General features: G+C 47.3%; 1 protein-coding gene and 1 long non-coding RNA gene across 2 annotated transcripts; one reads left to right on the top strand and one right to left on the bottom strand.

Annotated features, from left to right (window-relative positions):
• Positions 1–772: 772 nt before the first annotated feature.
• On the top strand, positions 773–5242 carry LOC120234468. The gene is made up of 3 exons (XR_005529102.1): positions 773–851; positions 3319–3413; positions 3994–5242. It is a non-coding gene; the product is annotated as an uncharacterized LOC120234468 (long non-coding RNA).
• Positions 5243–12361: 7119 nt separating this feature from the next.
• Positions 12362–26320, bottom strand: WNT5B (Wnt family member 5B). The gene is made up of 4 exons (XM_039236290.1): positions 26169–26320; positions 24744–24991; positions 18922–19214; positions 12362–13775 (listed from the first exon to the last, which is right to left on the bottom strand). Exons 1-4 carry the CDS (start codon positions 26243–26245, stop codon positions 13317–13319), a joined length of 1077 nt encoding a protein of 358 aa, XP_039092221.1. The 5' UTR covers positions 26246–26320; the 3' UTR covers positions 12362–13316.
• Between the last annotated feature and the right edge of the window lie 634 nt (positions 26321–26954).

Below are 26954 nucleotides of genomic sequence, written 5' to 3' on the forward strand. Positions count from 1 at the left end.
ACCTCTTGTATGCTTATGCATCCCTAACAAGCACTGGGAGTTTCTAAGCATACCCCACTCTGTAGGGGTGACACCCTACCCTCTGTCCTGAGAACTGTGACAGCTGAGCAGCCATTGTTTGTACAGACCGTCCCCAACTCATGAAAGGGCATTGTTCTCAGAAAGGGAATTTGTAAGTCAAATGTTTGGAATCGGGAGGCGTTTCCCTTAGATAAACAAGGGAATGTGTAATCTTTATTATTCAGAAAAGCCCAAGAGAATTTCCGGTGTCCTTGAAATCATCGCTTGTACAAGGCTAACACAAACCCCACCCTGGGTAAACATGTATCCCTCAGAAAATGCCTTCCAATGTCCAACCTGAAATCCTGGGAATCTTCTCCCTCATCAGGGGAGAAGATTCTTCCCCGATTCTCAGCCCTCTGTGACTGCCACAGCTAGGGTGGAAGCCACAGAAGAGAAAGAGAGCCATGAGCTGCCTGGCCAGACCCTGAGGATAGCAGAGTAAATTCCAGAAGTCTTTTGAGCATCTGGCTCCCCATCCACAGCTTCTGAGGGCCCCCAGGATAACCCTACTTTCCTTCTGTTTCTAGTCCAGGTTTCTTGGTCCTTTTGAAGTTTCCTAAGGTCTTTGTACCCCAGAAACACAATGATAAACCCACTGGAGATTTAACAAATGGCTTCCTTTTGAAGAAGAATAGGATTTCTACTTAATTTTTAATTTTCACTGTTTTGAAATTCTGTTTTATAAACGTTCACTTATTTTTCAGTTAATGACCCTCTCAAGAAAGACCCAGGTTGACAGAGGGATGAATAGTGGATTTCTGGGTATACAAAAGACCAAAAAAATCCAGGTGAGATTCCTTACAGTTGCAGTTGGCCTCAATCAAGAGAGTCCCAAGATCTTACGTGTCATAATCCTATACTTTTTAAAAATCATGCTTTCTTTGCTTTTGCTTTTTGTACTTTTTAAAAATCATGCTTTTTCTTTCCTTTTGCGATACAATCTCATTGTATCTATACCAATATCTCAGTCTTTCAAAGGATTGTATTTCACAAAAGGTTTTCACATCCATTATCTTATCTGAGGTAAAGATATTATTCTCCCTGTTTTATTGCCAGGGAAACTGCATGAGATCACTTAGCTAGTTGCTTGGGAAGCCAACTATCTGCACTAGATCTGTGCCCTTGCTAATGTTTTTTTTAGAGGTTGGTTAATTCCCTCAGGGAGGCAGGACTCACAGAGTTGAGTAGCTGAACTGAGTCTCCAGAGTGTGTCTGGTTTTCTCCCTGTCCCCAGACTCTCCTAAATTCTCCCAAACATCTAAATGTACCTTATTTTCTTAACGTTCTCTAGGGAATGAAATCTATATTTCTCAGTTACCTGTCCTGGTAACAAATAGCCTCTGTCTGGTTAGAAAGATACCCTTCATATCCAGCTTGGTCCTTTTTGTTACCAAAAAAAAAAAAAAAGTTTGTTTGGCAGAAAAAGTGTTTTTTACTACTTGTTGGGAAAACGCAATAGAAAGCATAGAAACAGGGGACTAGCCTGTGGGGATTGGGTCAGTTCACAACCGTCCACAGCACAACTGAAATAACTAACACAAGAATGGATTGTGTACATTTTCAATATTACTTCCTCATCTCCTGTGGCAGCTAAGCCTTACAAAACCCCTGCGTGGTGGGCAGAGCTGGCCAGGAGCTGATAAGCAAGCTAATGCCTGGAAGCCTGATGTTTTGTCCAAAGTTCTTACACAAATCCACAACAGAGCTGATGAAAATTCTGGTCTCTGACCCTGGGACTAAAAGCCCATGTCTCCATGCCTATCAAAAGTTCATATTGACTTTACAGGTTAACCAAATTTTTACTGGGGTGAGTTCTTAATTTGGTGCCAAACCCAAATTCAGGACTACTGAAGCAGAAACAGAGATGCTCCATGGGGACTTTGCTTAGAGAACACGAAGCCCCAGTTGGCTTCTTCCAGTCGGTTCTGGGGCAGAGCCAGCCAGTGTGTGCCACTGTTCGATTGCTGGCTTTGCTCTGCTCTGGCTGGCGTGGGAACCCGCACCGTTCAGAGCCTCCTCTTGAGCTCTTATCACTCAGGTCTGCCCAGATCTGCACACAAGCCGCGTAGCCTTGTACAATCTGAGTGCAGTACTGCTTGGTGCATGCTGGGTCTTGTGTACCTCTCCAAAGCTAGAGGAGCCAAGTAACCACAGGAGAGATTAGAATCAGGTTCAGGAGGTTACATTCACACATGCCTTATGTAGGAGGATCTGGGGACAGACTGTACTGTTCTTAGTCTCTTGGGAGATTCTATTCCAGGACAGTTTACCAGTCTCCCTCCCAGTTCATCTTTTTTTTTTGATTTTCCTTTTTTTTAAATTATAGTTTATTTATTTTTGAGACAGAGAGAGACAGAGCCTGAGTGGGGGAGGGGCAGAGAGAGAGGGTAACACAGAATCTGAAACAGGCTCCAGGCTCTGAGCTGTCAGCACAGAACCCGACATGGGACTTGAACCCAAGAACGGCAAGATCATGACCTGAGCTGAAGTTGGATGCTTAACCAACTGAGCCACCCAGGCAACCCTCTTTTTATTTTTTTTTTTAAGGCTTGTCAAATTTAGAGAAGAATTCTTCTTTTTTATTTATTTATTTATTTATTTAAAAAATTTTTTTAATGTTTATTATTATTACGACAGAGAGAAACACAGCATGAGTGGGGGAGGGGCAGAGAGAGAGGGAGACACAGAATCCGAAACAGGCTCTAGGCTCTGAGCTATCAGCACAGAGCCCAATGCGGGGCTCGAACCCACTAACCATGAGATCATGACCTGAGCCGAAGTCGGACACTCAACTGACTGAGCCACCCTGGCACCACGAATTCTTCTTTTTTAAGAAGTTTATTTAATTTTTTGAGAGGGAAAGAGTGGCACATGTGCTGGAGGGGCAGAGAAAGGGAGAGGCACAGAATCCCAAGTGGGCTTGGCACTGTTAAGTGTGGAGCCCGAAGCAGGGCTCAAACTCAGGAACCATGAGATCATGACCTGAGCCAAATTCAAGAGTCTGATGCTTAACTGCTTGAGCCACCCAGGCGCCCCTCCCAGTTCACTCTTGAGTGTATAGATATTGATGATTGACTCTGGACTCCCATCCTCAGATCTCTAACACCCTGGGGCTTGGGTCACACTTCTAAGCTCACCTGTTCCTGCCAATAACCAAACTTACAGCATGGAACACTTGGGGTAGTCAGACCTGGTAACTGATCAGCAATTCCCAATCCTTGCTGCTGAGCAAAATCACCCAACGTGTTTTTTTAGCACACAGGTGCCAAGGCTCCACCCCAGATTCACTCAGCAACATGTCTACATCTGGATCTTGAGAGTCCCGTGTTTTCCGTTCAGCCAGATTGAGGGTGAGTAATGAGGAACCAGTGCCTAGCAAGCAATGAACTCCCTCCTTACCAACACCACTGAAAGGGGAACATAACTGCTTATCTCACTGTTTCCACACACCAGATAGAGAGATCATTGCTTCAGACTGAACTCAAAATAACGAGCTGCAATCCGTCCTCTGCTCAATGTCCATTTCAAGCTTCCTCTCCCGTGACACTAACCCCCATCTTGTTTTGATTAGGGCTCCTTTCTCTCTGAGCATCTGGAAGACGGGGAGCCCCAAGAGCTGATCACTCCACAGCACTCCCCCATTCTTGCTCTGAGCCCCAAAGCCCTGGTGAGCCACTCCCTTGGGCACACCTGGCAAGTGTGAGCGAGAAGAGCTCCAAGTTCTCACTTGGCATCAAAACACCTGCCTCAGTGTCCAGCCCTTTGTCCCCACAGTGCCTCTGACCCCGTTATGTGGCACGCAGACTCCACACCTTGACTGGTCTGGTCAAGGACCAAGGCTATACTGGGTTTGGAGATGGGACCTTTCAAATGGCTGAATATGTCACGTGACTCAAAAGAATTTCAGGTTGTCTCCTTTTCTTGCAATAGAAATTACTTCTCTGTGATGAAGAGTTAAGTGCTGGTGTGGAGACGGGACAGCTGGAGGAGCACATGGGGAACGGAAGTTCAGAAGCTCAGTTCCTGGTTTTGTCTGTTTGCCATCAGACATTTTCAGAGCACTCGTGAATTGTAAAGACCACTATTATTCAAAACAGACTCCTAATACCTGGGAGAGGCAATGGAAAGAGAGTTTTCCTTTGGGTAAATTCGGGAAAGCAGCACAGTAGAGAATGGCCTCCAGGGCACTTTCCTGAGGGCTGGCCAGATTTCTACCCTGCTGGCGGGGAAAGGACGATTCTACCAGACACTTGGCTGCTTATTGACTGGAAAGGAAATTCCTGGAGAGAGACTTTACTGTTCCAAGGCTTTTGAGACACAAGGGAATCCCAGTGACCGAGGATCCTGGGAAAGGCCGGAAAGCTCGTGTGCCCAGTCCTGCGAACTCAGGCCATCTCCTCAGAGGGAAGTGCTGCTGCTCTGGCCTAGGGAGATAAAGGCCAAGTCCAGGAACTGACTCATCAACCAGGGATCTGTGTGACTCCCCTTCTCACTCCTGCTTTCTCATCAGTCCATCCCCGTTCTTTCTTCTGTTCGCAGACCCTGTAGGTCCATAGAAGGCAAGCAATGAGCAACTTGACTTGCTCCCTTCCCCTCAGATCTCTCCTTAATAATTGAAAGGAAGGATATTTTTTCTTTTAAAGCTCCATATTAAGGCTGAGACAGTTCATCCTCTCTCTCTTAGCGCTTGGACTTGACACCTGAAACCTACCCATCCTTCACCTATGCAGCTCATACCTTTTCCATCAAGAGTCCATCTCCCTGCCTCCTGACATCTTGGAGCTTTCTCAAGGGCCACAATACCTCACCTAGCTTGAGGGCCTAAGTCCTAATGCTGTGTTAGTTACATTGCCAGAACAAATTAAGATTTGCAAAGAAAAAAAAAAAAAGCCTGGGCTCCTGGCTGGCTCAGTCTGTACAACACATGACTCTGGATCTCGGTTGTGAGTTGAAGTCCCACGTCAGACATGGAGCTTACTTAAAAAAAAGAAAAAGAAAGCCGGTTCTCTCGTGTACATGACCCCACCACAAAGCAGCTCTGTAATTCATACTGTGAGTTGCCTAGTTGGTTGCACCATCCTAGACCTGTAACTACCCAAGTTCAACAATATACAGCTCTCTCTTTACTTCAACATGTACATCAATATACTCTGGTCATGTTGTGCCTGATTTTCTGTCATTGGCCCTGTGTGCCTTTTTTTTACTTTATCTTTTCAATTAAAAAATTTTTTTAAATGTTTTATTTATTTCTGAGAGAGAGAGACAGCATGAGCAGGGGAGGGTCAGAGAGAGAGGGAGACAGAATCTGAAACAGGCTCCAGGCTCTGAGCTAGCTGTCAGCATATGGGGCCTGCACCGATGAACTGTGAGATCCCACGACCGGAGCCAAAGTCGGAAGCTCAACCAACTGAGCCACCCAGGTGCCCCTAAAGATTATATTTTTAAATAACCTCTGCACCCAACATGGGGCTCAAACTCACAACCCTGAGATCAAAAAAGATCAAGAGTTGCATGGTCTACCCACTGAGCCAGCCAGGTGCCCCCATCCTTTGGCTTTGGATTTGAGATCACCAAGTTCCTTCCACTGTGTCTCCCATCAAAAGAAATTTCCTCAGTCACTCTTCTCATTAAAAATTTATGCTAGCTAGATGGGGAAGATTACTGTACACACCTTGAGACTTAGAAGGAAATAGGCACCTCTTATTTCAGGTGAGTAGATGCTGTAATTACCCAGAAATTCACTGAGGAACTAGAGCGAGCTCTGGTTTCAGCATCAATTATTAGCTGTGTGAGTCAAATGATATTACTTAGCCTCTCTGAGTCTTAGTTTTGCCACCTGTCACATGTGGATAATAATGCCTAGCTTACAGAGGTACTGAGAGAATTATGTGTAATATATGTAAGCAGCTGGTATACAGTAAGCACTAGATAATTGGTAGCTATATTATTCCCCACGTCTATAATGATACCCTTCAAGCAAAGCATGCAAAGTATTTTGCAGCATGGAGACTACTTAGGAGCAAGGAATAAGCCTTGGCTAAACACATGCCCAGTATGCAGCCACTTCCCTAATCCGCACTCCATTGTCATCACTCAAGGTCAGTGGCCCAGCTGAGCAAGACTAGGCATTGTCCCCATGGTTTCCTTCCCCTTCCCCCAATGGTTGCTTGATTTTTTATCTTTCTATGAATGGGAAAGAAGGGCAGAGGGAGGGAGAGAGAGAGAGAGAGAGAGAATCCCAAGCAGCTACAGGCTCAGCTCAGAGCCCAGCATGGGCTCAATCCCATGACCCTGCGATCATTATCTGAGCCAAAACCAAGAGGTGGACATTCAACCAACTGAGCCACCCAGGCACCCCGGTTGCTTGATTTTTTAATCTCATGGTTTCCTTAACTGTACTACTTTCCACACTCATTCTTTAAAAGTAAGTAGAATAACACCTCAGACTTCCCCAACTGGTCCAAAGAAACAAACAAAAGTCTAAAACTCAGATTTCGCTTGATGTTCAAATTCTGTTTCTGCCATCAGTTCCCCAGGACCCCACTGTCGCACTGTTGAACTAAGGTGTGAGCCACACAGACGTCTGGCTAGAACTGATAAAACAGCGACCCCGTGTGGCCAGACAGAAGCACAGCCCAGCACACAGCGGGAGCTGCCCGAGCCCACAGTCTCGCACCGGGCCTGGCACTGGCGGAGGAGCCGTTAGATCTGTCAGTCAAAACGTAAAATGAGGAAGGAAACATAGCACCTCGCAAGTGTGAGAGGAATTGCTTCCTACCTTACAAATGGGTCCTCCCTGTCCACAGCTTAAGATCTGAAGGCTGGATGGCTCGTGCTCTCAAAGCAAAAAGAAGGCTAGGCACAGGGCACGTGTAAAGTTTCAGATGCTTGCTGTGTCGCTTCTTGGAAGGTATGGAAGATTTACAGAGAAATCTTGTAATCTTTATCTCTCATACGTTTTTTTTGTTGTTGTTGTTGTTTTTATCTCTCACGTATTATTTTCGGCATACTTAGACTTCAAAGAACTGGAGAAAGTATGAAGGAAGCATTTCACATTGTAGTTACACCATCAAAAGGAAGATATCTTTAAATCATTAACAGGAATGACTGGCTCTTCAAATAGAGCTCAGTATAAAAAAAAATTGCTACATCTGTGGGATGGAATGTCCGCCAAGGGGTTGTCATGGAGTCTCGTCTAGTCATCTGCTCCTTAGAGTCTTCAGTCCCTCAACTCTGTCAGACACATCCTTGGGTATCCGTCTCATCCCTGCAGTGATTTAGGGAACAGGAGCCTTTCTCTTCACACTGTTGGTCTCAGGGCTCAGGTTTTTACCTCTTTGAGAAGAGTCTCAGGACTTGTCCTGTAATTATGCATTTCCACAGATAAAAGACTCTTCATGAGCACTTCCAGAGCAAATTGCTTAGGTTATTTCAGAAAAACAAAGAAACAAACAAATACCTAGGTATTTCCGTGCACAACAACAAGCTAGATTATACATGTTGTCTGATCTAACCATCATCAGGGAAATTGATGGAGGAAGGAATGACTTCTCCTGCTTGGATGAATTCCTTTTTTTTTTTTCTTAAATTAAAAAAAAATATTTATTTTGAGAGAGAGAGAGAGCAGGAGAGGTGCAGAGAGAGAGAGAGAGAGAGAGAGAATCCCAAGCACAAGAGAATCTGCACTAGTAGTGCAGAGCCTGATATGAGGTTCAAACCCACGAACTGTGAGATCATGACCCAAGCTGAAATCAAGAGTCTGATGCTTAACTGACCCAGATGCCCCTGGGATGAATTCATAAACCTCATCCACTTCATTGACCTGAAACACTGTAAGGTCACGGGATGGTGAAGAGAGTTCTGCCCCAGGAATTTGGCACAAGGTTCAGGAGAGATTCAGAGTCGTTTCCCATGGCTGGAACTGGAGCTTGTTAACTCAGATGTTGGCTGCCACATTTCCCCGTGAGGAGCAGAGGAAGCTGGTTTGCAGAGGCACTGAGGAGAGCAGAGTGGACCACAGAGAGGAAGGAAGAGGAGGGAGAGAGAGACAGAGGTGTCTGCCTTGAGCCCCCCAAAGACCCTGGAGTAGACGAGACTCTCCTAACCCTTCTACTACCTCCTTCCCTTTAAGCTGATTCAAGTTGATTTCTCCTGCTTACAACTTTGAGAGCACAAACTACACAGTGGCCTGGGCAGTTCATCTCCTCATCTGTTCAGTAAGAATCATCTTTCATTCATTCAGTCAGCAAATATTTACTGAATATTTCTCTGTGCTAGGTACTTTTTAGAGTTCTGGGAGACAGAGCTGAAAGCAAGAGAGATTTTTAAAAATCCTTCTTTCATGAAACTTCCCTTCCACTAAAACAGTCTCTGGAAATGGCATAAGTATATGAGAGAAGATATAGACTTCAAATCCAGTCCCAGCCAAACGACTGATTGACCCAACAGACAGAGCGCATGCTCAGAGTCTTTAAAAACGTACTGGAGAGCTGGGGCGCCTGGGTGGCTTAGTCGGTTAAGCATCCGACTTTCGCTTAGGTCATGATCTCGCGGTTCGTGGGTTAGAGCCCAGCGTCGGGCTCTGTGCTGACTGCCAGCTCCGAGCCTGGAACCTGTTTCAGAGTCTGTGGCTCCCTCTCTCTCTGACCCTCCCCTGTTCACGCTGTCTCTCTCTCTCTCCTAGAAATTAAAAAAAAAAAAAAATTAAAAAAAAACAATAAAAATGTACTGGAGAGCCAGAACACTTAAAACGATATTCATTCCTTTCGGCTTTACAATAAAATTGGATTAAAAAGTTTCACCCTTTCTATAGTGTCTTTTCTTTTATATCTTAGGCCCTTTGCGATGCTTCTCTGATAGGCCCCACACCTATGCAAACTCTCTTGATAGTGATACTGTGATTTCCTACCTGCTTTGACTGTGGACAACTTCAGGCTATTTTCAGTTATCATGGGGAGCAGCAGATAATACACATAAGTGACACATTAAATTCACAGATAATATTAAAATGTAATTGTAGCCACTCCTTTTCCCACTCGGTTATTTATCAAAACTACTTAGGAGGCCCAAGTGAACTGATTTGGTTCTATCTTCTGTTGCTGTAGAGTTGCAAATGAACAGATTGAAGACCAAAAGGCAGGCAGCAGGAGGGAGAAAGCAAAGAATGTGGATAACCTACAGGATGAATGCCCAAACTCTCAAACAATCTGGAAAATTAACTGTGGGGGAGCTCAGTCTTCCCTGTTGCCTCTCTGACCCTCATATCTCCCTACTTATGGGAGAATTACCCTTAGTTCTCATGTAAAACCAGATATGAAAGCCCCTTTTACTGATTGTTTTGGTATAAATGCGGTGCAGGGATTCCTTCATTATAAAGGACTAAGGAGAATATTTAGCAAGCATGTCTCCGGTGGGCCTTCTTGGCTTCCCAATCCCTTCTAGAGATAGGAAGTTTGTCATCACTAACCAACCAGAGTGCAAGGATTTCCAATAAAGGACAATCCACATCCTGAAGCATCTCAGCCAGAAGAAGTGACGGTTATTTTTACTTTTTTTTTTTTTTTTTACAGCTTCCTTGCCTCAAGTGCCTCCCCATCTCTCCTCCCAAATTAATGAAAAACATTCATTCCTGCATGCATGGGTGTGCATGAGCACGCATGCACATGCCCACACACCCACCCACAGACACACATACACACACTAAGTTCTTCCAAAATACGTGTGACCAATGTCAGTGGGGTCTGGCTATGCGTCAGAGCCTGTTTTAAGATGGAAATGACTATTTTCTTCCACCTTCTCTGGATCGTGTGGCTCTCTGCCCAAAAAATGATTTCTTTTTTGATAAGCTCCTGCAGCTGTGAGATCTGTATCTTGTGGAGCAATCTCAACCACAGATGTCTTGCTAGCTTCTAGAACTCCAGCGGATGACAAAGCTTAAGTAAGACAGTGAGCAGGGCAGAATTTCAGAAGCAATAACCAACTTGGGGTTTTGATACAAGTAGCAAGTTTTGTTTCTGACCTCAAAGGATAGAGAGCGGATGACCACTAACTGAGTTCTCCAAATTAGGGTTTCGAATCCAAGTTCTTGAGAAACGTTCATCAGAATGCTTTTCTGAATGGAGGCCCACCCTCATCTTAACCCTGGTTGTGACTGCCTTCCTATTCTATCTACTTTTAAGTGGAGGCAGTCAGACATACCTTTCTTCTAATTTTATCTTGAAGACAAGATGAATACATGCAAACAAACAGGTAAGCAACTTATGACTGTACTATATTTGTAATAGATCTGTAGGCTTCTTCCCCCGACCAGTCCTACACAGAAGAGGGAGGTAGAACATCCCAGGGCAAATCGGTTCTGCTCTGTGGTAGAGTGCTCCTTCCCCTCTCAATAAAAATGATCCCTGAGATGGTTAAGACTGCTTGGTCCAGGCATTACATCCAATGCAGTGCTCTTTCAGTTAGATTCTAGGTTAACAATAATCAATTTCAGGTACTAGGAAATAATCCTGCTCAGGTTGCTGAGTGGACCCAGACATCTGTCTCCCTGTCGATGTTGGGCTCGCTTTTACTGACCATAGGTCCAGTGTAGTGTCTGGACCACCAGCAGATGATCCCTTCGGGATCTTGTTAAAGGCTCAGACAATTGTCCTGGCTGCACTCTAGACCAATTGAATACAAATCTCTGATGCTGGAGGCCCAGAACTCTGCGTTTTTACAGCACACTAGACTTCAGGGCCTACTTGGGATTTGGAAGTCCTGATCTGGAAACCCAGGAGCTGGAAATCTGACCACCTTCTGTTCCTGCTCTAACATTGTGTGGTTCTGAGCAGAATCTCATTTTCTTAGGTTGGTATTTTTGAGCCACATTCCTATAGCATTACTGGTCACAACACAGACAACTGCCAATTCACCAGGATTTAACGAGCATGTAACTATAACTTCATTCCAATCTATTTTGAAGGTTAAATCTTTCCTAACCTTGGTGGTCATCGGCTGCAACAATCACATTACTATCGGAACATATGACTTGCTTTCTAAAGAAAACATTTAATGTTTACTCACTCCTCTCGCCATGACTCTGCAGGACGACCTCAACGTCCTGCAGGACGATGGATAACAGGGATGATCCATCTCCTTTTCATGAATGTGAAAGTCACCTTTTGTGGACTAGTCCCTCTCAACTAATTTCCTGAAGTTTCTAAAGATGGACTGGATTTCAGCTCTAAAACACTTTGAGCACCTGACATGAGGGAACTCTCCAGAAGTTACAACAATGATGTAGGAAATAATGCCAGCCAGTGTTTCAAAACCCTGTTTATGATGACTGGTCTGTGTGACCACGTTAGTTTGGCTAAATGCCGACTAATGAAGACAAGGATATGGTTTTGATCCTGTACAGGCCAGTGAAGTTCAATTACTTTCTCATCTTGAAAATGTCAACCAAAGGAGTCTGAGTAGCAGTATGAGGAGTAGTTACGAGTGAAATAACCCTAGGTCTGGTATTCTCTGATGTCGAGTCAGAAAGTTCTTCTTTAGGCACTAAAGATACAAGTAGTATACATGGCCATGAATACTCTCAGACAGACTTTCTTTTACACTGTTTTGCAATATAATTGTTCATTATAACTCAGGTTAACTCCTTAATTCCATTATTTCTCCAGATGCAAACTTTTCTAGAATAAAACTGGTGTCATTATGTGGTTACTTACTGGGTCACCTGTAGGCTGGCCACTCCGGTGCACCTGGATTAACATGTCTCCCCATAAACTACCTCTTCTCGTTCTATAACATCTCCCTTTGCGGATCATCCCTGAACTCTGTCTCCCTCTCTCTCCTGGCTCCACATCCTGGAGTCCAAGACAGGAGATCGCGACATAGAGAAGGCTGCAGAGAATGTCCCCATCACCTGTGCTTTACCAAGAACCCAGTGAACAAACCAGGGAGAACTGGGTGGGCTGTAAAATGGAAGAAGAAGGAAGGTATACATGAGGTTTAAACGTAAATCTCTGAATTCTTTTGTTCATAATAGTGATATTTTTTCATAATAGTATTATTAATAGCTATCATTTATGAGTACTTAACTTTGGGGTAGCCCTTGGGGAGAGTGCTTAAATGCATAACCTTCCTTAATTTTCATACTATTCTGTCTCCAACCAGTAGGCTAGAGCTCTAAAACGTTTCCATGTCCTTACCCTCTTCCATACATGCACTCTGGAGCAGGGTTCTAAGGATCAGATCAAACATAAAAGGAGACTCATCAAACATAAGCGCATGTCCAAATAAGGAAAGGGAGAGAAACTCCAGTGAAGGGTATTTAATATCAGAGAGAAACTGTACATCTGGGGCAGAGATGAAAAGACGGTGCCAGGCCAGCTGAGCCTGACCTGGCTGCACGTCTTGTCATTGGTGGGGGCCTCCGTGATGGAGGAAGTGACAGCAGCACCCCAGCTGCCCCTCCCTGTGGGAGCACAGTGCAATGTTCACTTGGTCCAGTTACACTCCTGGCTCTCTGCAGCTCAGACACAAATACTCCGTTCACATCTCTCCTAACAAGTCAGGCCAAGGGACCCCCTTTCCCCTTGGCACAGGGAATGGGTGGAGGAGCTAATGAACTGTGGAGGGAGAATAATTCTCACTGGAAAGACAGGCCCGGGAGTCTGAGGAGGTGTGGGTCTACTTTGTGGTCACCGGTCAGAGATGACATGGGACCTGTCCTTGTTCCTGTAACTGTGGATTTTGCAAGGGTGCACATAAATGAAAGGGTAAGCAAGCACCGGGCCTCTTACAGAAACGATCGGTTTTTTGGACAAGACTGTGAGGATGTGATGGTTTGAGCTGAGTTCTGCCACCTTGGACAGGGACTCCTGACTAATGACGGGGGTCACAGAGCGGCCGTCCACCCAGTGAAGGCTCCAGTCTTCCAGACAAAAGCATCTTCTCCATATAACCACCATGAGTCTCCTCAAGGCTGTGGTGGCCTGACAGTGAATATCCCCTACCCACTGCGAGTCCCCACCAGAGGGAGGGGGAGAAGCCTCTTTCTCCACCCACCCAGAATAGAGAACCAGCCCAGTTCAATCCTCAAAGGTCTCCAGTGTCTCTTAAATAAGCTTTTCCTTTCCATTTTCTTCTTTTAATTATTTATCATCCATCCATTTATTTATACAAATATAAAATAGATTTATATAGATTTCTATAATATAAACTTTGTGAGGCAGAGCAGAGGCGAGGCCAGAGGAGCGGGCCCTCGCTGGCTATTTGCACACGTACTGGTCGACGATCTCGGTGCATTTCCTGCACTTGACGAAGCAGCACCAGTGGAACTTGCAGTGACAGCGCTCCACCTGGACACTCTTGAACTGGTCGTAGCCGCGGCCACAGCACATGAGCTCGCAGCCGTCCATGCCCTCCGAGGTCTTGTTGCAGAGGCGGCCCTGAGTGCCCAGGGAACCCGTGGTCTCGTTACGCAGGCAGTAGTCAGGGCTGGGGTCCACGTAGACCAGGTCCTCCGGGGTGGGCTGGTTGAAGCGGCTGTTGACCAGCTCCAGCTTGCCTTTGCGGGTGATGCGCATGGCGGCCGCGCTGTCGTACTTCTCCTTCAGCTGGTCCCCGACCTTGCGGAACTCGGCCAGCTGCAGCCAGCACGTCTTGAGGCTGCAGGACCCCGAGACGCCGTGGCATTTGCAGGCCACGTCTGCCATCTTATACACAGCCTGAGGGGAGGAGAAAGAAGCAATGAGAAGGAGCATCCCGCTGGGAGATGTCAAGAGGGTGGCTGGGGGCGCCATGGGCAAATATCAAAGATGGCTAATGGTTGGGGAGGTGGGTAGTAGTTTTTCAAACGTATAGAAAGGTCTTTCCGGAATCCTCAGTCACCCAGATCAAAAGCAGATACGAGGAGCACCACACAGAAAAGCACTGGAGGAGCACTGTCTGTGTCTGATCAGCTATACGGATGGCATTTGGTGCATCTGCCCTTTCTACTTTGTCCATTTCTTTTTTGTCTGTGTGGGTGTTTTTGAGACAGATAGAAAGAGGTCAAAAGTGAGCGAGGGGGAGAGAGGGGTGGGGCAGAGAGAGAAGCGGGGCTCACCCGAAGCAGGCGACAAACCGTGAGATCATGACCTGAGCCAGAGTCAGATGCTTAACCCAACCTAGCCACCCAGGTGCTCTCTCCGTCCATTTCTTATTCCTTGAAACTTGTTATGATCGATGTGTCATCTTTACCATCAGGGAACAAAGGATATTTCTATCTTGACCAAAGTCTCAAACAAACAAATACAAACCAGCAAACAGTGTCCAGCTTTTGCATCACATGGAGTACAATCGGAGAAAAAAAAATCCAGTTGTGTTACCAGCCTGTCACAGAAACTGCTGGCGTGGCCCTGGTTAGCCAAAAGCTCTCTCTGACTCTGCCAAATCCCCTAAGAACTAAACAGTTCCTTTTTCTGTGTTAACATTTGGTCCTCAACTCCTCAGTCCCAGGAGCCTCGCTACACACTACCCAGTATTTGTGAACAAGCCTGCTTCCTTGCACCGCAGCGCCCGCAGACACTCCCTGGAGGCGCTGAAGGTGGAGGCAGAGAGGCGAGAGCCGGTTGGTGGGCCCACCAATAGGGGTGATTTATTTGAAAACAAATCCACCCTGAAGCCACTGAACCACAACAATGTGGAGTGGATTTGAACTTGGGCTATCCCAAATCAAAATGTTCAAAGCGCGAGTAGACCAAAAAGCTGCTAACAAAGTGCTTTTCAATGAAAGCACACTGATGCGTTGTGTCCAATAGCCCTGGAGACACGCCCGGGTGTACAGATGGCAAGATAAAAATGCAAGCCCGCTGCAAAACAGTTTCTTATGCCACAGCTATTGTCACGGACCGAGTCTGGGCTCATTTTTCAAGGGTTTCTCTTGGATTTCTTTTCAAGAGTCCCCAGATTGTGTCTTTATTCAGCACTGTGTGGAGACCACTGCAGGTGCAAGAAATAAATAGCTTAACCATCATCAGCTCATCTTACCATTGTCAAAACTCTTCCTGATTTTTTTTTTTTTTCTGCTGTAGAATTATTCCCACTATTTTGTGGTGGAGGAACTGAAGCTCTAGAGAGGCTCAAAAATCTGGTGAGGGCCACCCAGAAGGGAGTCAGGATGACTAGCACTTTTGCACTCCAATCTTGGGGCTTAAAAACGGCTTAGGGTGGGGCAGGAAGGAGCCTCCCCTCCAAGGTTAAAGGACCAGCACTTGGCTGGCAGCTCTAGGCCCAGGGCATAAAGGAACCAACACCCCATTCCAACAGGCACTTCAAAGACAGGGTCGGCAATTACCCTCTTCTGGAACAAATCCCCCAGTCTGAGCTGGGGCCTGACATTCCTCTGGAAATGGTCCTTGGTTTGGAGAGGGGGGGTCAGGCATCTGGTGCTGCTGGATGGAGGCAACATTAAGGGCCTAAAACTGTGTACCCTGTCACTAAATGACCAACGGAAGGAACGGGATAAGCATCTCTACAGGGAGCAAACACTTAGGGACATTTGGGGAAAGGAGAGCCAGAGAAAACTCTGCAGAGTAAGAGCAGAAGCTTTTGTAAAACAAATCCAAGAGGAAGGGTGTCACTGATCTTTGCTATGCAGACATTCATTCCACCCTTTGTCTATGAAGAAAGACACTGTAATGTTTGTATTTTTCAATAGTTTACTATTGATAATATATATAAGCTCCTCTTACAGGCAAAGGGGGGGAAATCCCAATGTTTGGCCTTTCCTGCTAACTGAAAAAGACAACAAATGTTTTAAAACATTTTCTCGGCTCTGCATCTTGCCCCCTGGCAAAGGCCTAAGTCCCTCTTCTGCACGATCTAATGGTGTGACTGAGCTCGGTAACTGATAGGAATGTCACAAGGATTAGGCAGCTTTTATCTGGAAAATGCTTAAGCCCTTGAGTGACAAGGCAGCATCAACCCACTGCTCTTGCCATCAATGTCTAAAACGGGGTTACTAGAGACTCTGAAAGGCCAAGAGAAATTTCTTGCGAAGTATGCCCAAGATTTACTCTGTGGCCAACATGTCGGATCCTAGATATTCTGTTAAGAAAAAAAATTGGTTGGGGAATCCTGGCTGGCTCAGTTGGTGGAGTGTGCAACTCTTGATCTTGGGGTTGTGGTGAGTTTGAGCCTATGTTAGGTGTAGACATTACTTAAAAGTAAAATCTTTTAATTGATCGTAGAATACTAGTGCGGGGAGTTTTCGATCCCTGCCACCATTTTAGTCTTCCCTAAGGAAGTTTTTGTGTGGGTGTGAGGAGGTGGGAGGTGAATACCTTTGGCCTCAGATGGTGATTGATGGCGGAGGCCTGTTCCTCAGAGAGGGGAGAAAACATAGAGAGGGACAGGAATTCCCAACCTGGAGCAGACAGAAGCAAAGGGAGAGATAAAGGCTGTGGAAGAGGTGTGGAGACTGGAGGAAGGGGGCCCAAAGGCCGGGAGACAGACAGAGGAAGATGGGGAAGGTGTGTAAGTGAGAAACAAGGCAGATGGAAGGAAGGGTTGCCAAGATAAGGGCCAGAACAAACAAACAAACAATTAAGGGCAATAAAATGAGGAGCCAGCAGAAGTGGGGTCAAGACTGTGACTAAAATGGAGCCCAGATTAGGATGAATGCCTAGTCACCTCGCCTCAGAGCAGAGACAGGAAACAGCCCTCCGTGAATTTGACCTCTTCCTAGAGGCAATATGGAAGTTGTGCTCTGCACATTTGCATGCACCCACTCGTGTAAAGCACAGTGACACCGTGAGCGAGCATTCTTTCAAAGAGCTGTAGGTGGAATCCTGTCCTCAGGAAGCCACAACCTTTGAGATGAGGCAGAGTAAGGAATACCTCAAGAAAGGCAGCAAATGCTCTACTGCGTTTCAGTGGCAGAGAAACTACTAATTATAGGGGGTGGGGAAGATTTTAAGGAGTAAGTGCTGTTTGACCTGGGATCTTTTTTTTTTTAATTTTTTAAAAAAATTTGTTTTCTGAGAGAGAGAGAGACAGCGTGAGCAGGGGAGAGTCAGAGAGAGAGGGAGACACAGAATCTGAAGCAGGCTCCAGGCTCTGAGCTAGCTGTCAGCACAGAACCCGATGCGGGGCTTGAACCCACAAACCGTGAGATCATGACCTGAGCTGAAGTCAGACTGAGCCACCCAGGCACCCCTGGGATTTTGAAAAATGGATAGAATTTGGGCATTCAGGAGATAAATGAAGACCTTAACCTTTTTTACCAATCTCTCATGGTAGATACCCAAAGACTGGCAAGCAGACTGCCAAACAGAGACAAAGTCCTGGGGGATGGGGAAGGGAGGTGGCCCCAGAGACACCCTCAGAATGGAAGGTCATCTAAGACAATGCTGCTCTCTCTGCCCTGGTCTGTACCGTAGCAACAACCTGAATTCCTAACATCACCACAGATTAAGACCACCCCACACACCCAGATACAGCCTCTGGACATGGGCTTTGCAAGAAAGACACTGGCCAAATAACCAATTCTAATTTCAACTGGACATCACACTATTGATGATACTCAGTTTACACAAGCGTACCACGTTCCACCAAGCCAACATCACAGATCCCAATTCATATAAAAGACATTTCAATTCCATTTATTTGATATGTATTCCTATGAAACATGAGTTGATTTTTTTAAATTGATAAGCTTTTTTAGAAATATATCCATATCCTATTGCTGAATCACCAATGAACCAACATTAAATTTCTCAATTTATTTCTTTTCAAGATGCTGCTGGCCCCATTGTTTAATGAGTTCACCTCTGGTCTCACTACAGTATCTTCGCGGCTGGCTTGATGCAGACCTGAGTGTGGACAGCACTCTCAGAAAGAAGCCTGTGTGGTTTCCTGAGAAGTCTGCAGTCCCATGACCCTGGGCCAGGAGGGACTCCCACCACCCAGTGTTCAGACCTCCAGCCTCTCTAGGAGGAGACCTGGATGCACATCCACACTCCCCTGCACACAGGATGTACCGAACCAGCAGACAGAGAGCTTCTGCCTGAGCGAGCCCTCTGGTTTCCTGCAGCAGAGACAGACCATGTCAGGAGCAGCAAAGGGAAGGGAAGGCAGAGCCTGTGCTTAGAGGTGAGGTCTTTATGAGCGAGGGATAGGCAGAGGAGGCCCATGGTCCCCCGCACACCACAAAGGAAAGCTAGAGCCATCGCCCAGGTATGCTCTGCAGGTGCAATGAAGCACGCTCACCTCAAAACCCACATTTCAGTTTCCACCAAAACGGAGACTCACCCAACAGTCACGTCTCACATCAGACTGGCGAGACCGCCTTGAGAAGGTGGTTATCTGTCTTGATTCCACTCATGCACGGCACCCTTTGCACAGATGCTATGTGTGACGTTAGCAATCGCATGTGTTTTTGGAATGGGCTTCTGGATACAGATGGCAGCAGCTCTTAAAAGTCAGCTCTGCTTTTACCTGAGCCTCCAGCAAATCATAAACCCTAGGCTAAGTCTAATGGCCTCAACTTCCCACCATCCTGTCTGCTCATGTTACAAAGGAAGGGCATTCAAGACAAGAACTCTGCTTCGTGTGCCTGGAATCCTGATGACAAGGCGCCTCCTAAGTCCCACAGGGACAGATGTTCTGTGAAAAATAAACAAGGTTTATAAAAACTACAATGGCATGTGTCCACTGGGAAACAGAGCCTTGTGAAATGGTCACCAATGTAGGCATCCAGGCCAGCCACGGTAGGTAAGTCATCATGGTCACACCTAACCCCTTCTTCACAGCCAGACCACTGCTGGGGCTCAGCCCAGGAACAGCCAGGGACCCCACGGTGTGTGCAGAGGAGGTAGAGTGCCAGCTTACCCTCCGACCTGCCTCGTTGTTCTGCAGGTTCATGAGCACTCGGCCCTGCTCCTCCGATCCCTTGGCGAAGTTCTTCTCCCGCTCGCGGGCATCCACGAACTCCTTAGCAAAGCGGTAGCCATACTCCACATTGTCCCCGCAGCCACCCCACAGCCAGTCCCGGGGAAGGTCCTTGGGCCGCGCTGTCCGGCTGCAGCCGCATGTGGAGAGCTCACCCTCGCGGCAAGCCCGGCTGATGGCGTTCACCACGCCTGCCGCGCTCACCGCGTAGGTGAAGGCCGTCTCCCGGCTCCCTGCAAGAGAAGGCAAGAGAGGTGGTGAAGGATGCCAGCCCTCTGGGCGGCCCCTCCCTTCCTTCCGTCTCTCCTGGACCCAACACCATCGCCTGGGCCATGTCGCTCCCAGGGGAAACAACGTCAGGAGAAGCACTTTCACTTCCCATGGCTCTGATGGTCAGAAACGGCTCTTGATAATGAGCATAGATTTGCCTCCCCTGCCCTGTGAACACACACAGTAGAATGAATCCCTCCAGCTTTGGCCCACACTAACATCCATTCCAGGGAAGGGTGCATGGCCAGCAGATTCCCAGGAGGCAGACTTAAGTGGGGGGGAGAGTGGGCATTAAGGAGTTTGTAGAACGTGTGGGACGAAGAGGACGAGACAGAGTAGAAATCGTGGGACCAATAGTAAGACTCTATCTTAGCAAAAACCTCTCTCTCACAGACACCAAGTTCTCACCACTCGACGGGCCATGCATCTGTCTTTTTTATTGCTGCCATTATCTAGCTAGATGGTAGCTAGAAGTGAACCTGAATTACAATGTCCGGGATCATCCAAGCTGTTTCTCTCTGTCTTCCATGGGGTCCACACTGCCTCCCAAGTCATGAGCACCAGGAAACCACATCTATAGGACCCTCAACACGGTCCCTCCAAATATCCAGATCACTCCCAGTAGAAAATTTGAACTATATTCCTCTAGATTGTTGTAGTGAACCACTTAAAAACTCACATGAGGTAGGAGAGCCTGAGTGGCTCAGTCGGTTGAGCATCCAACTTGATTTCCGCTCAGGTCATGATCCTAGGGTCATGGGATCAATCCCTACATCAGGCTCAGCATGGGCTCTGCACTGAGCATGGGGCCTACTTGGGATTTGCTCTCTCCTCTCTCTGCCCTTCCCTCACTTGCATGCACGCTACCCCGCCTCCAAAATAAATAAATAAAACTTTTTTAAAAAGCCACAATAAACTTCTGTTATGTTCCACTTCAATAAAAATGTTTATAAAAAAATAATATTCAGCCAAAAGGGAAATGCAAATCAAAATCACCATGAGATTCAGTACACTCACAAGGATGACTATAATCAAAAAAGCAATAGTAAGGTGCCTGGCTGGCTCAGTGAGTACAGCATGTGGCTCCTGATCTCAGGTTTGTAAGTTCAAGCCCCACAATGGGGGTAGAGATGACTTAAAAAATAAAAGCTTAAAAAAAAGGTACTAGTAACACGTTGGTGAGGATATGAGGAAGCTGGAATGCTCGCTTCATCTTAGTGGGAACCTTACGCTTTGGACAACAGTTTGGCAGCTCCTCAAAAGGTTAACCACAGAATTACCATATGACCTAGCAATTTCACTCTTTTTTAAAAAATTTTTAACATTTATTTATTTTTGAGAGACAGAGCCTGAGTGGGACAGGGGCAGAGAAAGAGGGAGACACAGAATCCGAAGCAGGCTCCAGGCTCTGAGCTGTCAGCACAGAGCCTGACATGGGGCTCAAACTCATGAACCATGAGACCATGATCTGAGCCAAAGACAGATGCTTAACTGACTGAGCCACCCAGGCGCCCCCTAGCAATTCCACTCTTAAGATATATCCAGGATAAATAAAAACATACTCACACAAAAACTTATACATGCATGCTCACTGAGGCATTATTCCTCATAGCCAAAATATGAAAGAGCTCATATTGTCCATCAACGGATGAGTGGGTAAACTAGATGGCATCACCCACGCAGTGGAATATTATTCAGCCATACAAAGTCATCCAGTGCTGGTACAAGCTACAATGTGGATGAACCTTGAATCATTATACGAAGTGAATCACTTAACATTTTTAAAAAGACTTTATTTTTCAGTAACCTCTGCACCCAACATAGGGCTGGAATCTACAACCCTAAGATCAAGAGGCTCCACCAACTGAGCCAGCCAGGTGCCCCTAGCATTTGGTACCCGTTTATATGAAATGTCCATAATAAGAAAGTTCATAAAGGCAGAAGATTAGTGATGGCCTAGGGTTTCAGAAGAAGGAGGGGGGAATGAGACGGACTCCTAATGGATATGCAGGTTTTTTCATAGGGTTACAAAAATGTTGTGGAACTAGACAGGGCGATGGTTGCACAACCCTCTGAATATACACTGAACTGTACTCTTTAAAATGGTGGATTGCACAGCATGTGAATTCTGTTTTGGTGAGGCTGTCATAATAAAAACTACTCATAAAAACTCAGGTATGGAAGGAGTACCTGGGGGGCTCAGTTGGTTAAGCATCTGACTTCAGTTCAGGTCATGATCTCGTGGTTCCTGAGTTCTAGCCCCGCATCAGGCTCTGTGCTGACAGCTCAGAGCCTGGAGCCTGCTTCGGATTCTGTGTCTCCCTCTCTCTCTGCTCCTCCCCTGCTTGTGCTCTCTCTCTCTCTCTCTCTCTCTCTCTCTCTCAAAGATAAATAAACATTAAAAAAAAAATTTAAAAACCTCGGGTATGGAAGAGAAGGGAGAGGTTCTTAGCAAGAATCTGAGATTCAGTCTTGATCTCAGGGACTACCCAGGCAGAATCTTCTGTTCTCCATTTCCTCCTCTCCTGAGTCTTGTGGTCAGAAGCAGACATGCCATAATCCTGTGTTGGTAGGTGGAGAGGGAAGCAGTCTGCATTCATCGATAGGTCTAGAGTGATCTCTCACTTTGCCCTACTTCTCGACTGTCTGGGCAGGACACGGTGAAGCTTGCAACCAGACCGGACCGGGCAAGTCAGTTTTTCTCAAGTAACCAGGGCTCAGCTTCTAGTCAGATGTGGACCAGGAGCCATGCAAGAAAACCCAGGTGATGCAGGAAGTCACACTCATCATTCAGCCATCAAATTCGACATGTGAGTCAGTGCGGAAACCGCTGCCAGAGACCAGGAACTTTATCTAGTCTAGGGTAGTCAGAGTAGGAGAATGAGCAGCCAGCATGCTAGGGTGACCAAAGGGCTGCTAGGGAGGAGGGCCTAGGCCCTTCTTTGAGGGAGCCATCCCTGAGAAATCTTGCTAAAATGGAGCCTCAAGCCCCTGACCGGGCCTTCTGGGACAGGAAGGAGCCTCTGATCTGCAGCTCGATGACATCCCACCCACTGTGAGTCTTCCTTTCACACATTCTTCAGGGAAGCAGGCTGGGTTTTCAAGGCAACCCATCCCATCATCTATTGATGACTCTACTCACCAGAATGTTCTTTCTTACAGTAAGTTGAAAAATGCTTCCCTGGAACTTCACCCGCTGGAGCTACGCTGTCTAATCCTTTTCCATTTGACAGCCCTTCAGCATTCGAAAACAACTGATACGCTTTTTGTGTTTCTTCCAGGCTACACATGTCTGATTCCTTCCTCCATTTTTTTGAAAACATGCTTTTCAGAGCTGAATCGCTCCCCCAAGAACTGCCTTTCAAAACACCATACATGCAACTGAGTGTAAAACTGTAGCCCAGCCACTACGTGCTCTGCCATGATGGTTTCAGATCCCGGTGTGTCCGCAGGTGGATTAGCTGTCCTTGCAATTACTCTGCCTCTTTTGGTTGGGGGCATCACTAGGCACTGAGTGTGGGTATCTCTGCATTCACGGGGAGCATGTGAGTCCCCTGCCAAGCCTGCTTAGTACCGACTATAGTGCTATTCTCAGCAAACAAGACATAATGCAGGGCTTCAGAATGGAGAAGCAAAGGGGGGAGCTTCCCTATATGTGAAACAACTCCGCGTGGAAACTCAAACCATCTCAAGGATAAAGGCTAAGAAACCAGCAGCCGTGGAGCTGCTAAAGAGACCTGGCATCTATCCTCTAGAAGGAGATAACATTCCAGTACCACGCTCTCTGTCTCTGTTCCACACCCACTGCCAGGAAGGTGCCTCATGTTCCCCTGACGTAGGCTGGGTGCAGTGCCAGTGGCTCCCTCCAAGCTACTCTGCTGCCCTCTGCTGGTGGACTCTTGCAGCAGCTTCAACGAAGGCAGGACTTTCTTGGAAGTCATCCGCAAGATAGCAGGGAGAAGACTCCTGGTGAGTCTGGGCCCCAGGGGATGAACGGAAGCTAGCTTCCTGGGGAGCATAAGTCTGCAGGGAAGCTACAAAAAGAAACTGTGGAAAGGTGGCAACGGAGGGTTCCATTTGTGACAGAACAGGGTACCGAGAGGAAGGTAGGGTCTGCTTTCGCAGGTCATTCCCCCAAGTGAATCCACACCCAGTGATCTGCTGACTCCTTTCTCTCAAGCAAAGCTCACTTTTTGGCCTTCACTCACACAAAATGACACACAAAAAGGATCTAGCCCATGTCAGGCACACATTAGGTTCCAAAGAAACAGGAGTGTCCTTAGAGTGATTAGTGGGTGCCTCTCTCTACACCTGGGTGTCCTATTTTCCTCTCCCAGAACCCAGAGCAGGCAGTGCTGCTAAGATTTTATCAAATACTAAGTGTGTTTGAGAAGAATCAATAAATTAAGAACAATTCCCACTTAACCCAAGTCCATTCTTTTTTAGGAAAGTTGCCAGATGAGACCGTTGCAGAAACACATGAGCATTCCTTGTATGGACCCTGAGTGAATTCTGAAGGAAGGAAGAGAACAGAAAGGTTCAGAGCATACCTTCCCCTGGTCCTCACTTGTCAATATGGGGCAAAGGGCATCGGGGAAAGAGGTCAGGAGGGAGGGACCTTCCAAACACCCTGCTTGCTGCTAAAAGCATTCTTTGGGAAAAACTCAGCTTCAGGTAATTCCTTGGAGGAGAAACTTCTTTGGGAGAAGGGCAGACAGGAGAATACAGTGCTCCGACACCTTCCTTTTATGGCCCTGGGGAGCAGACCCAGTAGAATAGGGCCGGATTTCTCAATTTCTTGCCAGGGAGGGGGGGATTGCATTTCAAAAGGGCCTAAAACGATTAGACCCCAGATCACACCTCCATCCAAGCAATAGGGCAGCCAAGAGAGAGAGTCCGAGTGGGAGAGGGGAAGGGACAGGAATCCGGGAAGAGGTGGCCTCTCTTCTTTCTTCTGGGTCTGTCCCCTTCCCCCACTTTCACACATATCTCCTTTGGAATGAAAAAGCCAGGACTGGATCTGCGTCAGGTTAATGATAGCTATCAGCAATTGGCTCAAAGTTTCCATCTCTCTCAGGGTCCAAGTAGAAAAGGCAAAAGCCAGACAGACTTTTTTGGTTTTCTACCTAATGCTGCCCATGGGAGCAGGACCACGGAGCTGCCCTGTGCTGAGGCAAAGGGCAGTGGCGGCGGGCAGGCTCGCCAGTCCACTGTCACTCAAAGTGGCTGCCCTGTCACCTTCCTGGAGTGGGGCACATGCCGGCTGCCCCAAACAGGGCGAGGCTGGCAGCACAGCACTGGCCGAGCCGGGTGCTGTGCGGCCCACACATCATCTGAGACTCTGCTTCCCAAGGGCTCTCCTGTCTCCTTGCGCGTGGCTTCCATGCCTTGAGAGAACTGGCACTTGTGCGGGCTCTCGTGCGAGTCCTGAGAGAGCATCGTTGTGGCCAGGCCGGTGAGCCCAGTTCCTTTAGCCAAGCAGTGCCTCTTACCTATCTGCATGACTCGCCCAAAGACGGACGTGTTGTCCACGATGCTGCAGTTCCACCTCCTCTGCCGGAACTGGTACTGGCACTCCTTGATGCCCATCTTGGCCCCCTCCCCTATGTAGGCCATGTGCTCTTGGTACAGTTGGCAGAGCTTCCTCTGGCCGGGGGAGAGCCCGGGAAGCTGGCTGCACACGGGCTGGGCGCCGATGATAAACACCTCGGGTCTCTGCACCGGGTTCATAGCTAATGACCTACAGTGGAGATCCAGAAAGGGGAGAGAAGGCCCAGGAGTGAGCACATGCTGTGTGCAGCATTAAGTCATTCACTCAACACATTTATCCAGTGCTTTCTTTCTGTGGATGAGGCCCTGTACTAAGGGCTTAGAAAGGAAAATTGATGAAACAGAGCGCCTGCCTTCACCTGAGGCGCGGCCACAGATGACGCGTGAGATGTCAAAGGCCGACTTGAACTTCCGTATCGACAGTGAGCAGATAGAGAAAGAGCTCTTACAGCTGGAGAGAAGCTTTTACAAGGCGATGGTGTGAAACCGGGTCTTAAAGGGGGAGGAGGGCGAGGGCAGGCAGAGAAGGTGACAGAGAGGGCAGAGAAGAGAAACAGCCAAACCTCAACAGGAGAGCACATGACTTGGTTGAGGGGTAGGGGTGATTCGTTCACTTTAGCCCAAGTGCAGGGTATGTGATGGAAAGCCAGAAATTCCTTGAATTAGAACTTGCCTTATGCCTTGAAAACAGAAGCCGATTTTCATACATCACAACGGAATCTAAATGTTTTGGCTTCCATATCCCACCCACAAAACCCCTACCCCACTCTCTCAGTCCTCGGGTTCTCCCTTTGGCTCGTCCTCTACCAGAGATAGTAAAGTGTTCAGTTAAATTTGCCATCAGAATAAAAATGTGAGCGGGGCACAGATCACGCAAAATGGCGGGGGGGGGGCGGAGCTGCCATTTCCATGTTGACTTGCCAATGACATTAGTCTTAAAAACACAAAAGAAAGCCACACATGGTCCTGCATATGTCTTAATTTCTCATCTGGTCATCAGACTTCTAAAATAAGAATTCTATTCTCCTTGCCCCCATCAGAAAAAAAAAAAATCAATATCCTTATTGATCCAGGAGCAACACAAGAGCTATTTCTAACAACCCATGGGGATGGAGGAAGGCTCAGGAAAAAGGGATGCGGACAGGATCAGAGGAAAAACCAAACCAACTAATCCTTTATTCTCGGTGAACCTTTACCTCTGGGGGCGTGTGAGAGAAAAAGCTGTCCTAGTTTTTCTGGGATAAAAGCAGAGTCCTTGGGATTCCTAAGAATAAAGGAATGATCACAATACACGGTGACCCTTCTCCACATTTAATTACCAAAGGAGGCGTAGGTTGTAGAGAAGGACTTCAGCCCCTCTCACTCACCACCAGGAGCTGGCTTCGGCGGGAAGCTGAGCCCAGCTGGACAGCAGCGCGGCGGAGAGCAGCAGCAGACTGGGCATGGTCGGCCTCGGCCTCGGCCCTCCCCAGTGCCCTGGGAAGACCCCGGGGGCAGTTGGCTTCCGAAATGGGGCTCCCTGGAGAAAGCAGAATGGAGAGAGAATCAATGTGAAAATGGAGCAGATGAGGCAGGACCAGGGGAAAGGAGGAGGGAAGCACAAACGACGAGCCCTGGGGTGGGTCTAATGTCAGGTTCTGCTCCCCCCTCCCCACCCGGTCCCCATCCAAAGAAATTCAGCCTCTTTTCAACCTCCATCTCTTACTGCTACTCTGCTCACCATAGGAGCCTCCACGTCTCTTACCCCAAACCTGTGGGAACCCTACTCAGGACCTAAATCCAAAGGAAACAATGGGCTGAGAAACTAGGAAAGAGAAGTGAAAACAAGTCATTCTAAGAATGGTGCTCCGTGCACCATGAAGGAGGATGCTTTGGCTGCCGCAGCGGACACCTGCCCTTCCACAACATCCAAAGAAACCCGGGCACCCTTCACCTCCTCTCTCTATGTCTCGCTGCAGCCAGGGGCTCACCTTCGTGGGCTAACAACGATCAGTGAGTTGGATTTACCTACAGCCAAATAGGCGTCTTCCCTCCCAATCTGTACTCTTCTCACTCCAAGAAAGTTTCCACATCCCAGCATTCCCACATTCCCATTACCAGGAATGTAGCAGACAGAAGGGCGAAGAGTTTGCACTTTCTCGAGGCAACTTCTC

This window comes from Hyaena hyaena, unplaced genomic scaffold (assembly GCF_003009895.1).
Source record: "Hyaena hyaena isolate Hyena2069 unplaced genomic scaffold, ASM300989v1 scaffold_108, whole genome shotgun sequence".
Lineage (NCBI taxonomy): Eukaryota > Metazoa > Chordata > Mammalia > Carnivora > Hyaenidae > Hyaena > Hyaena hyaena.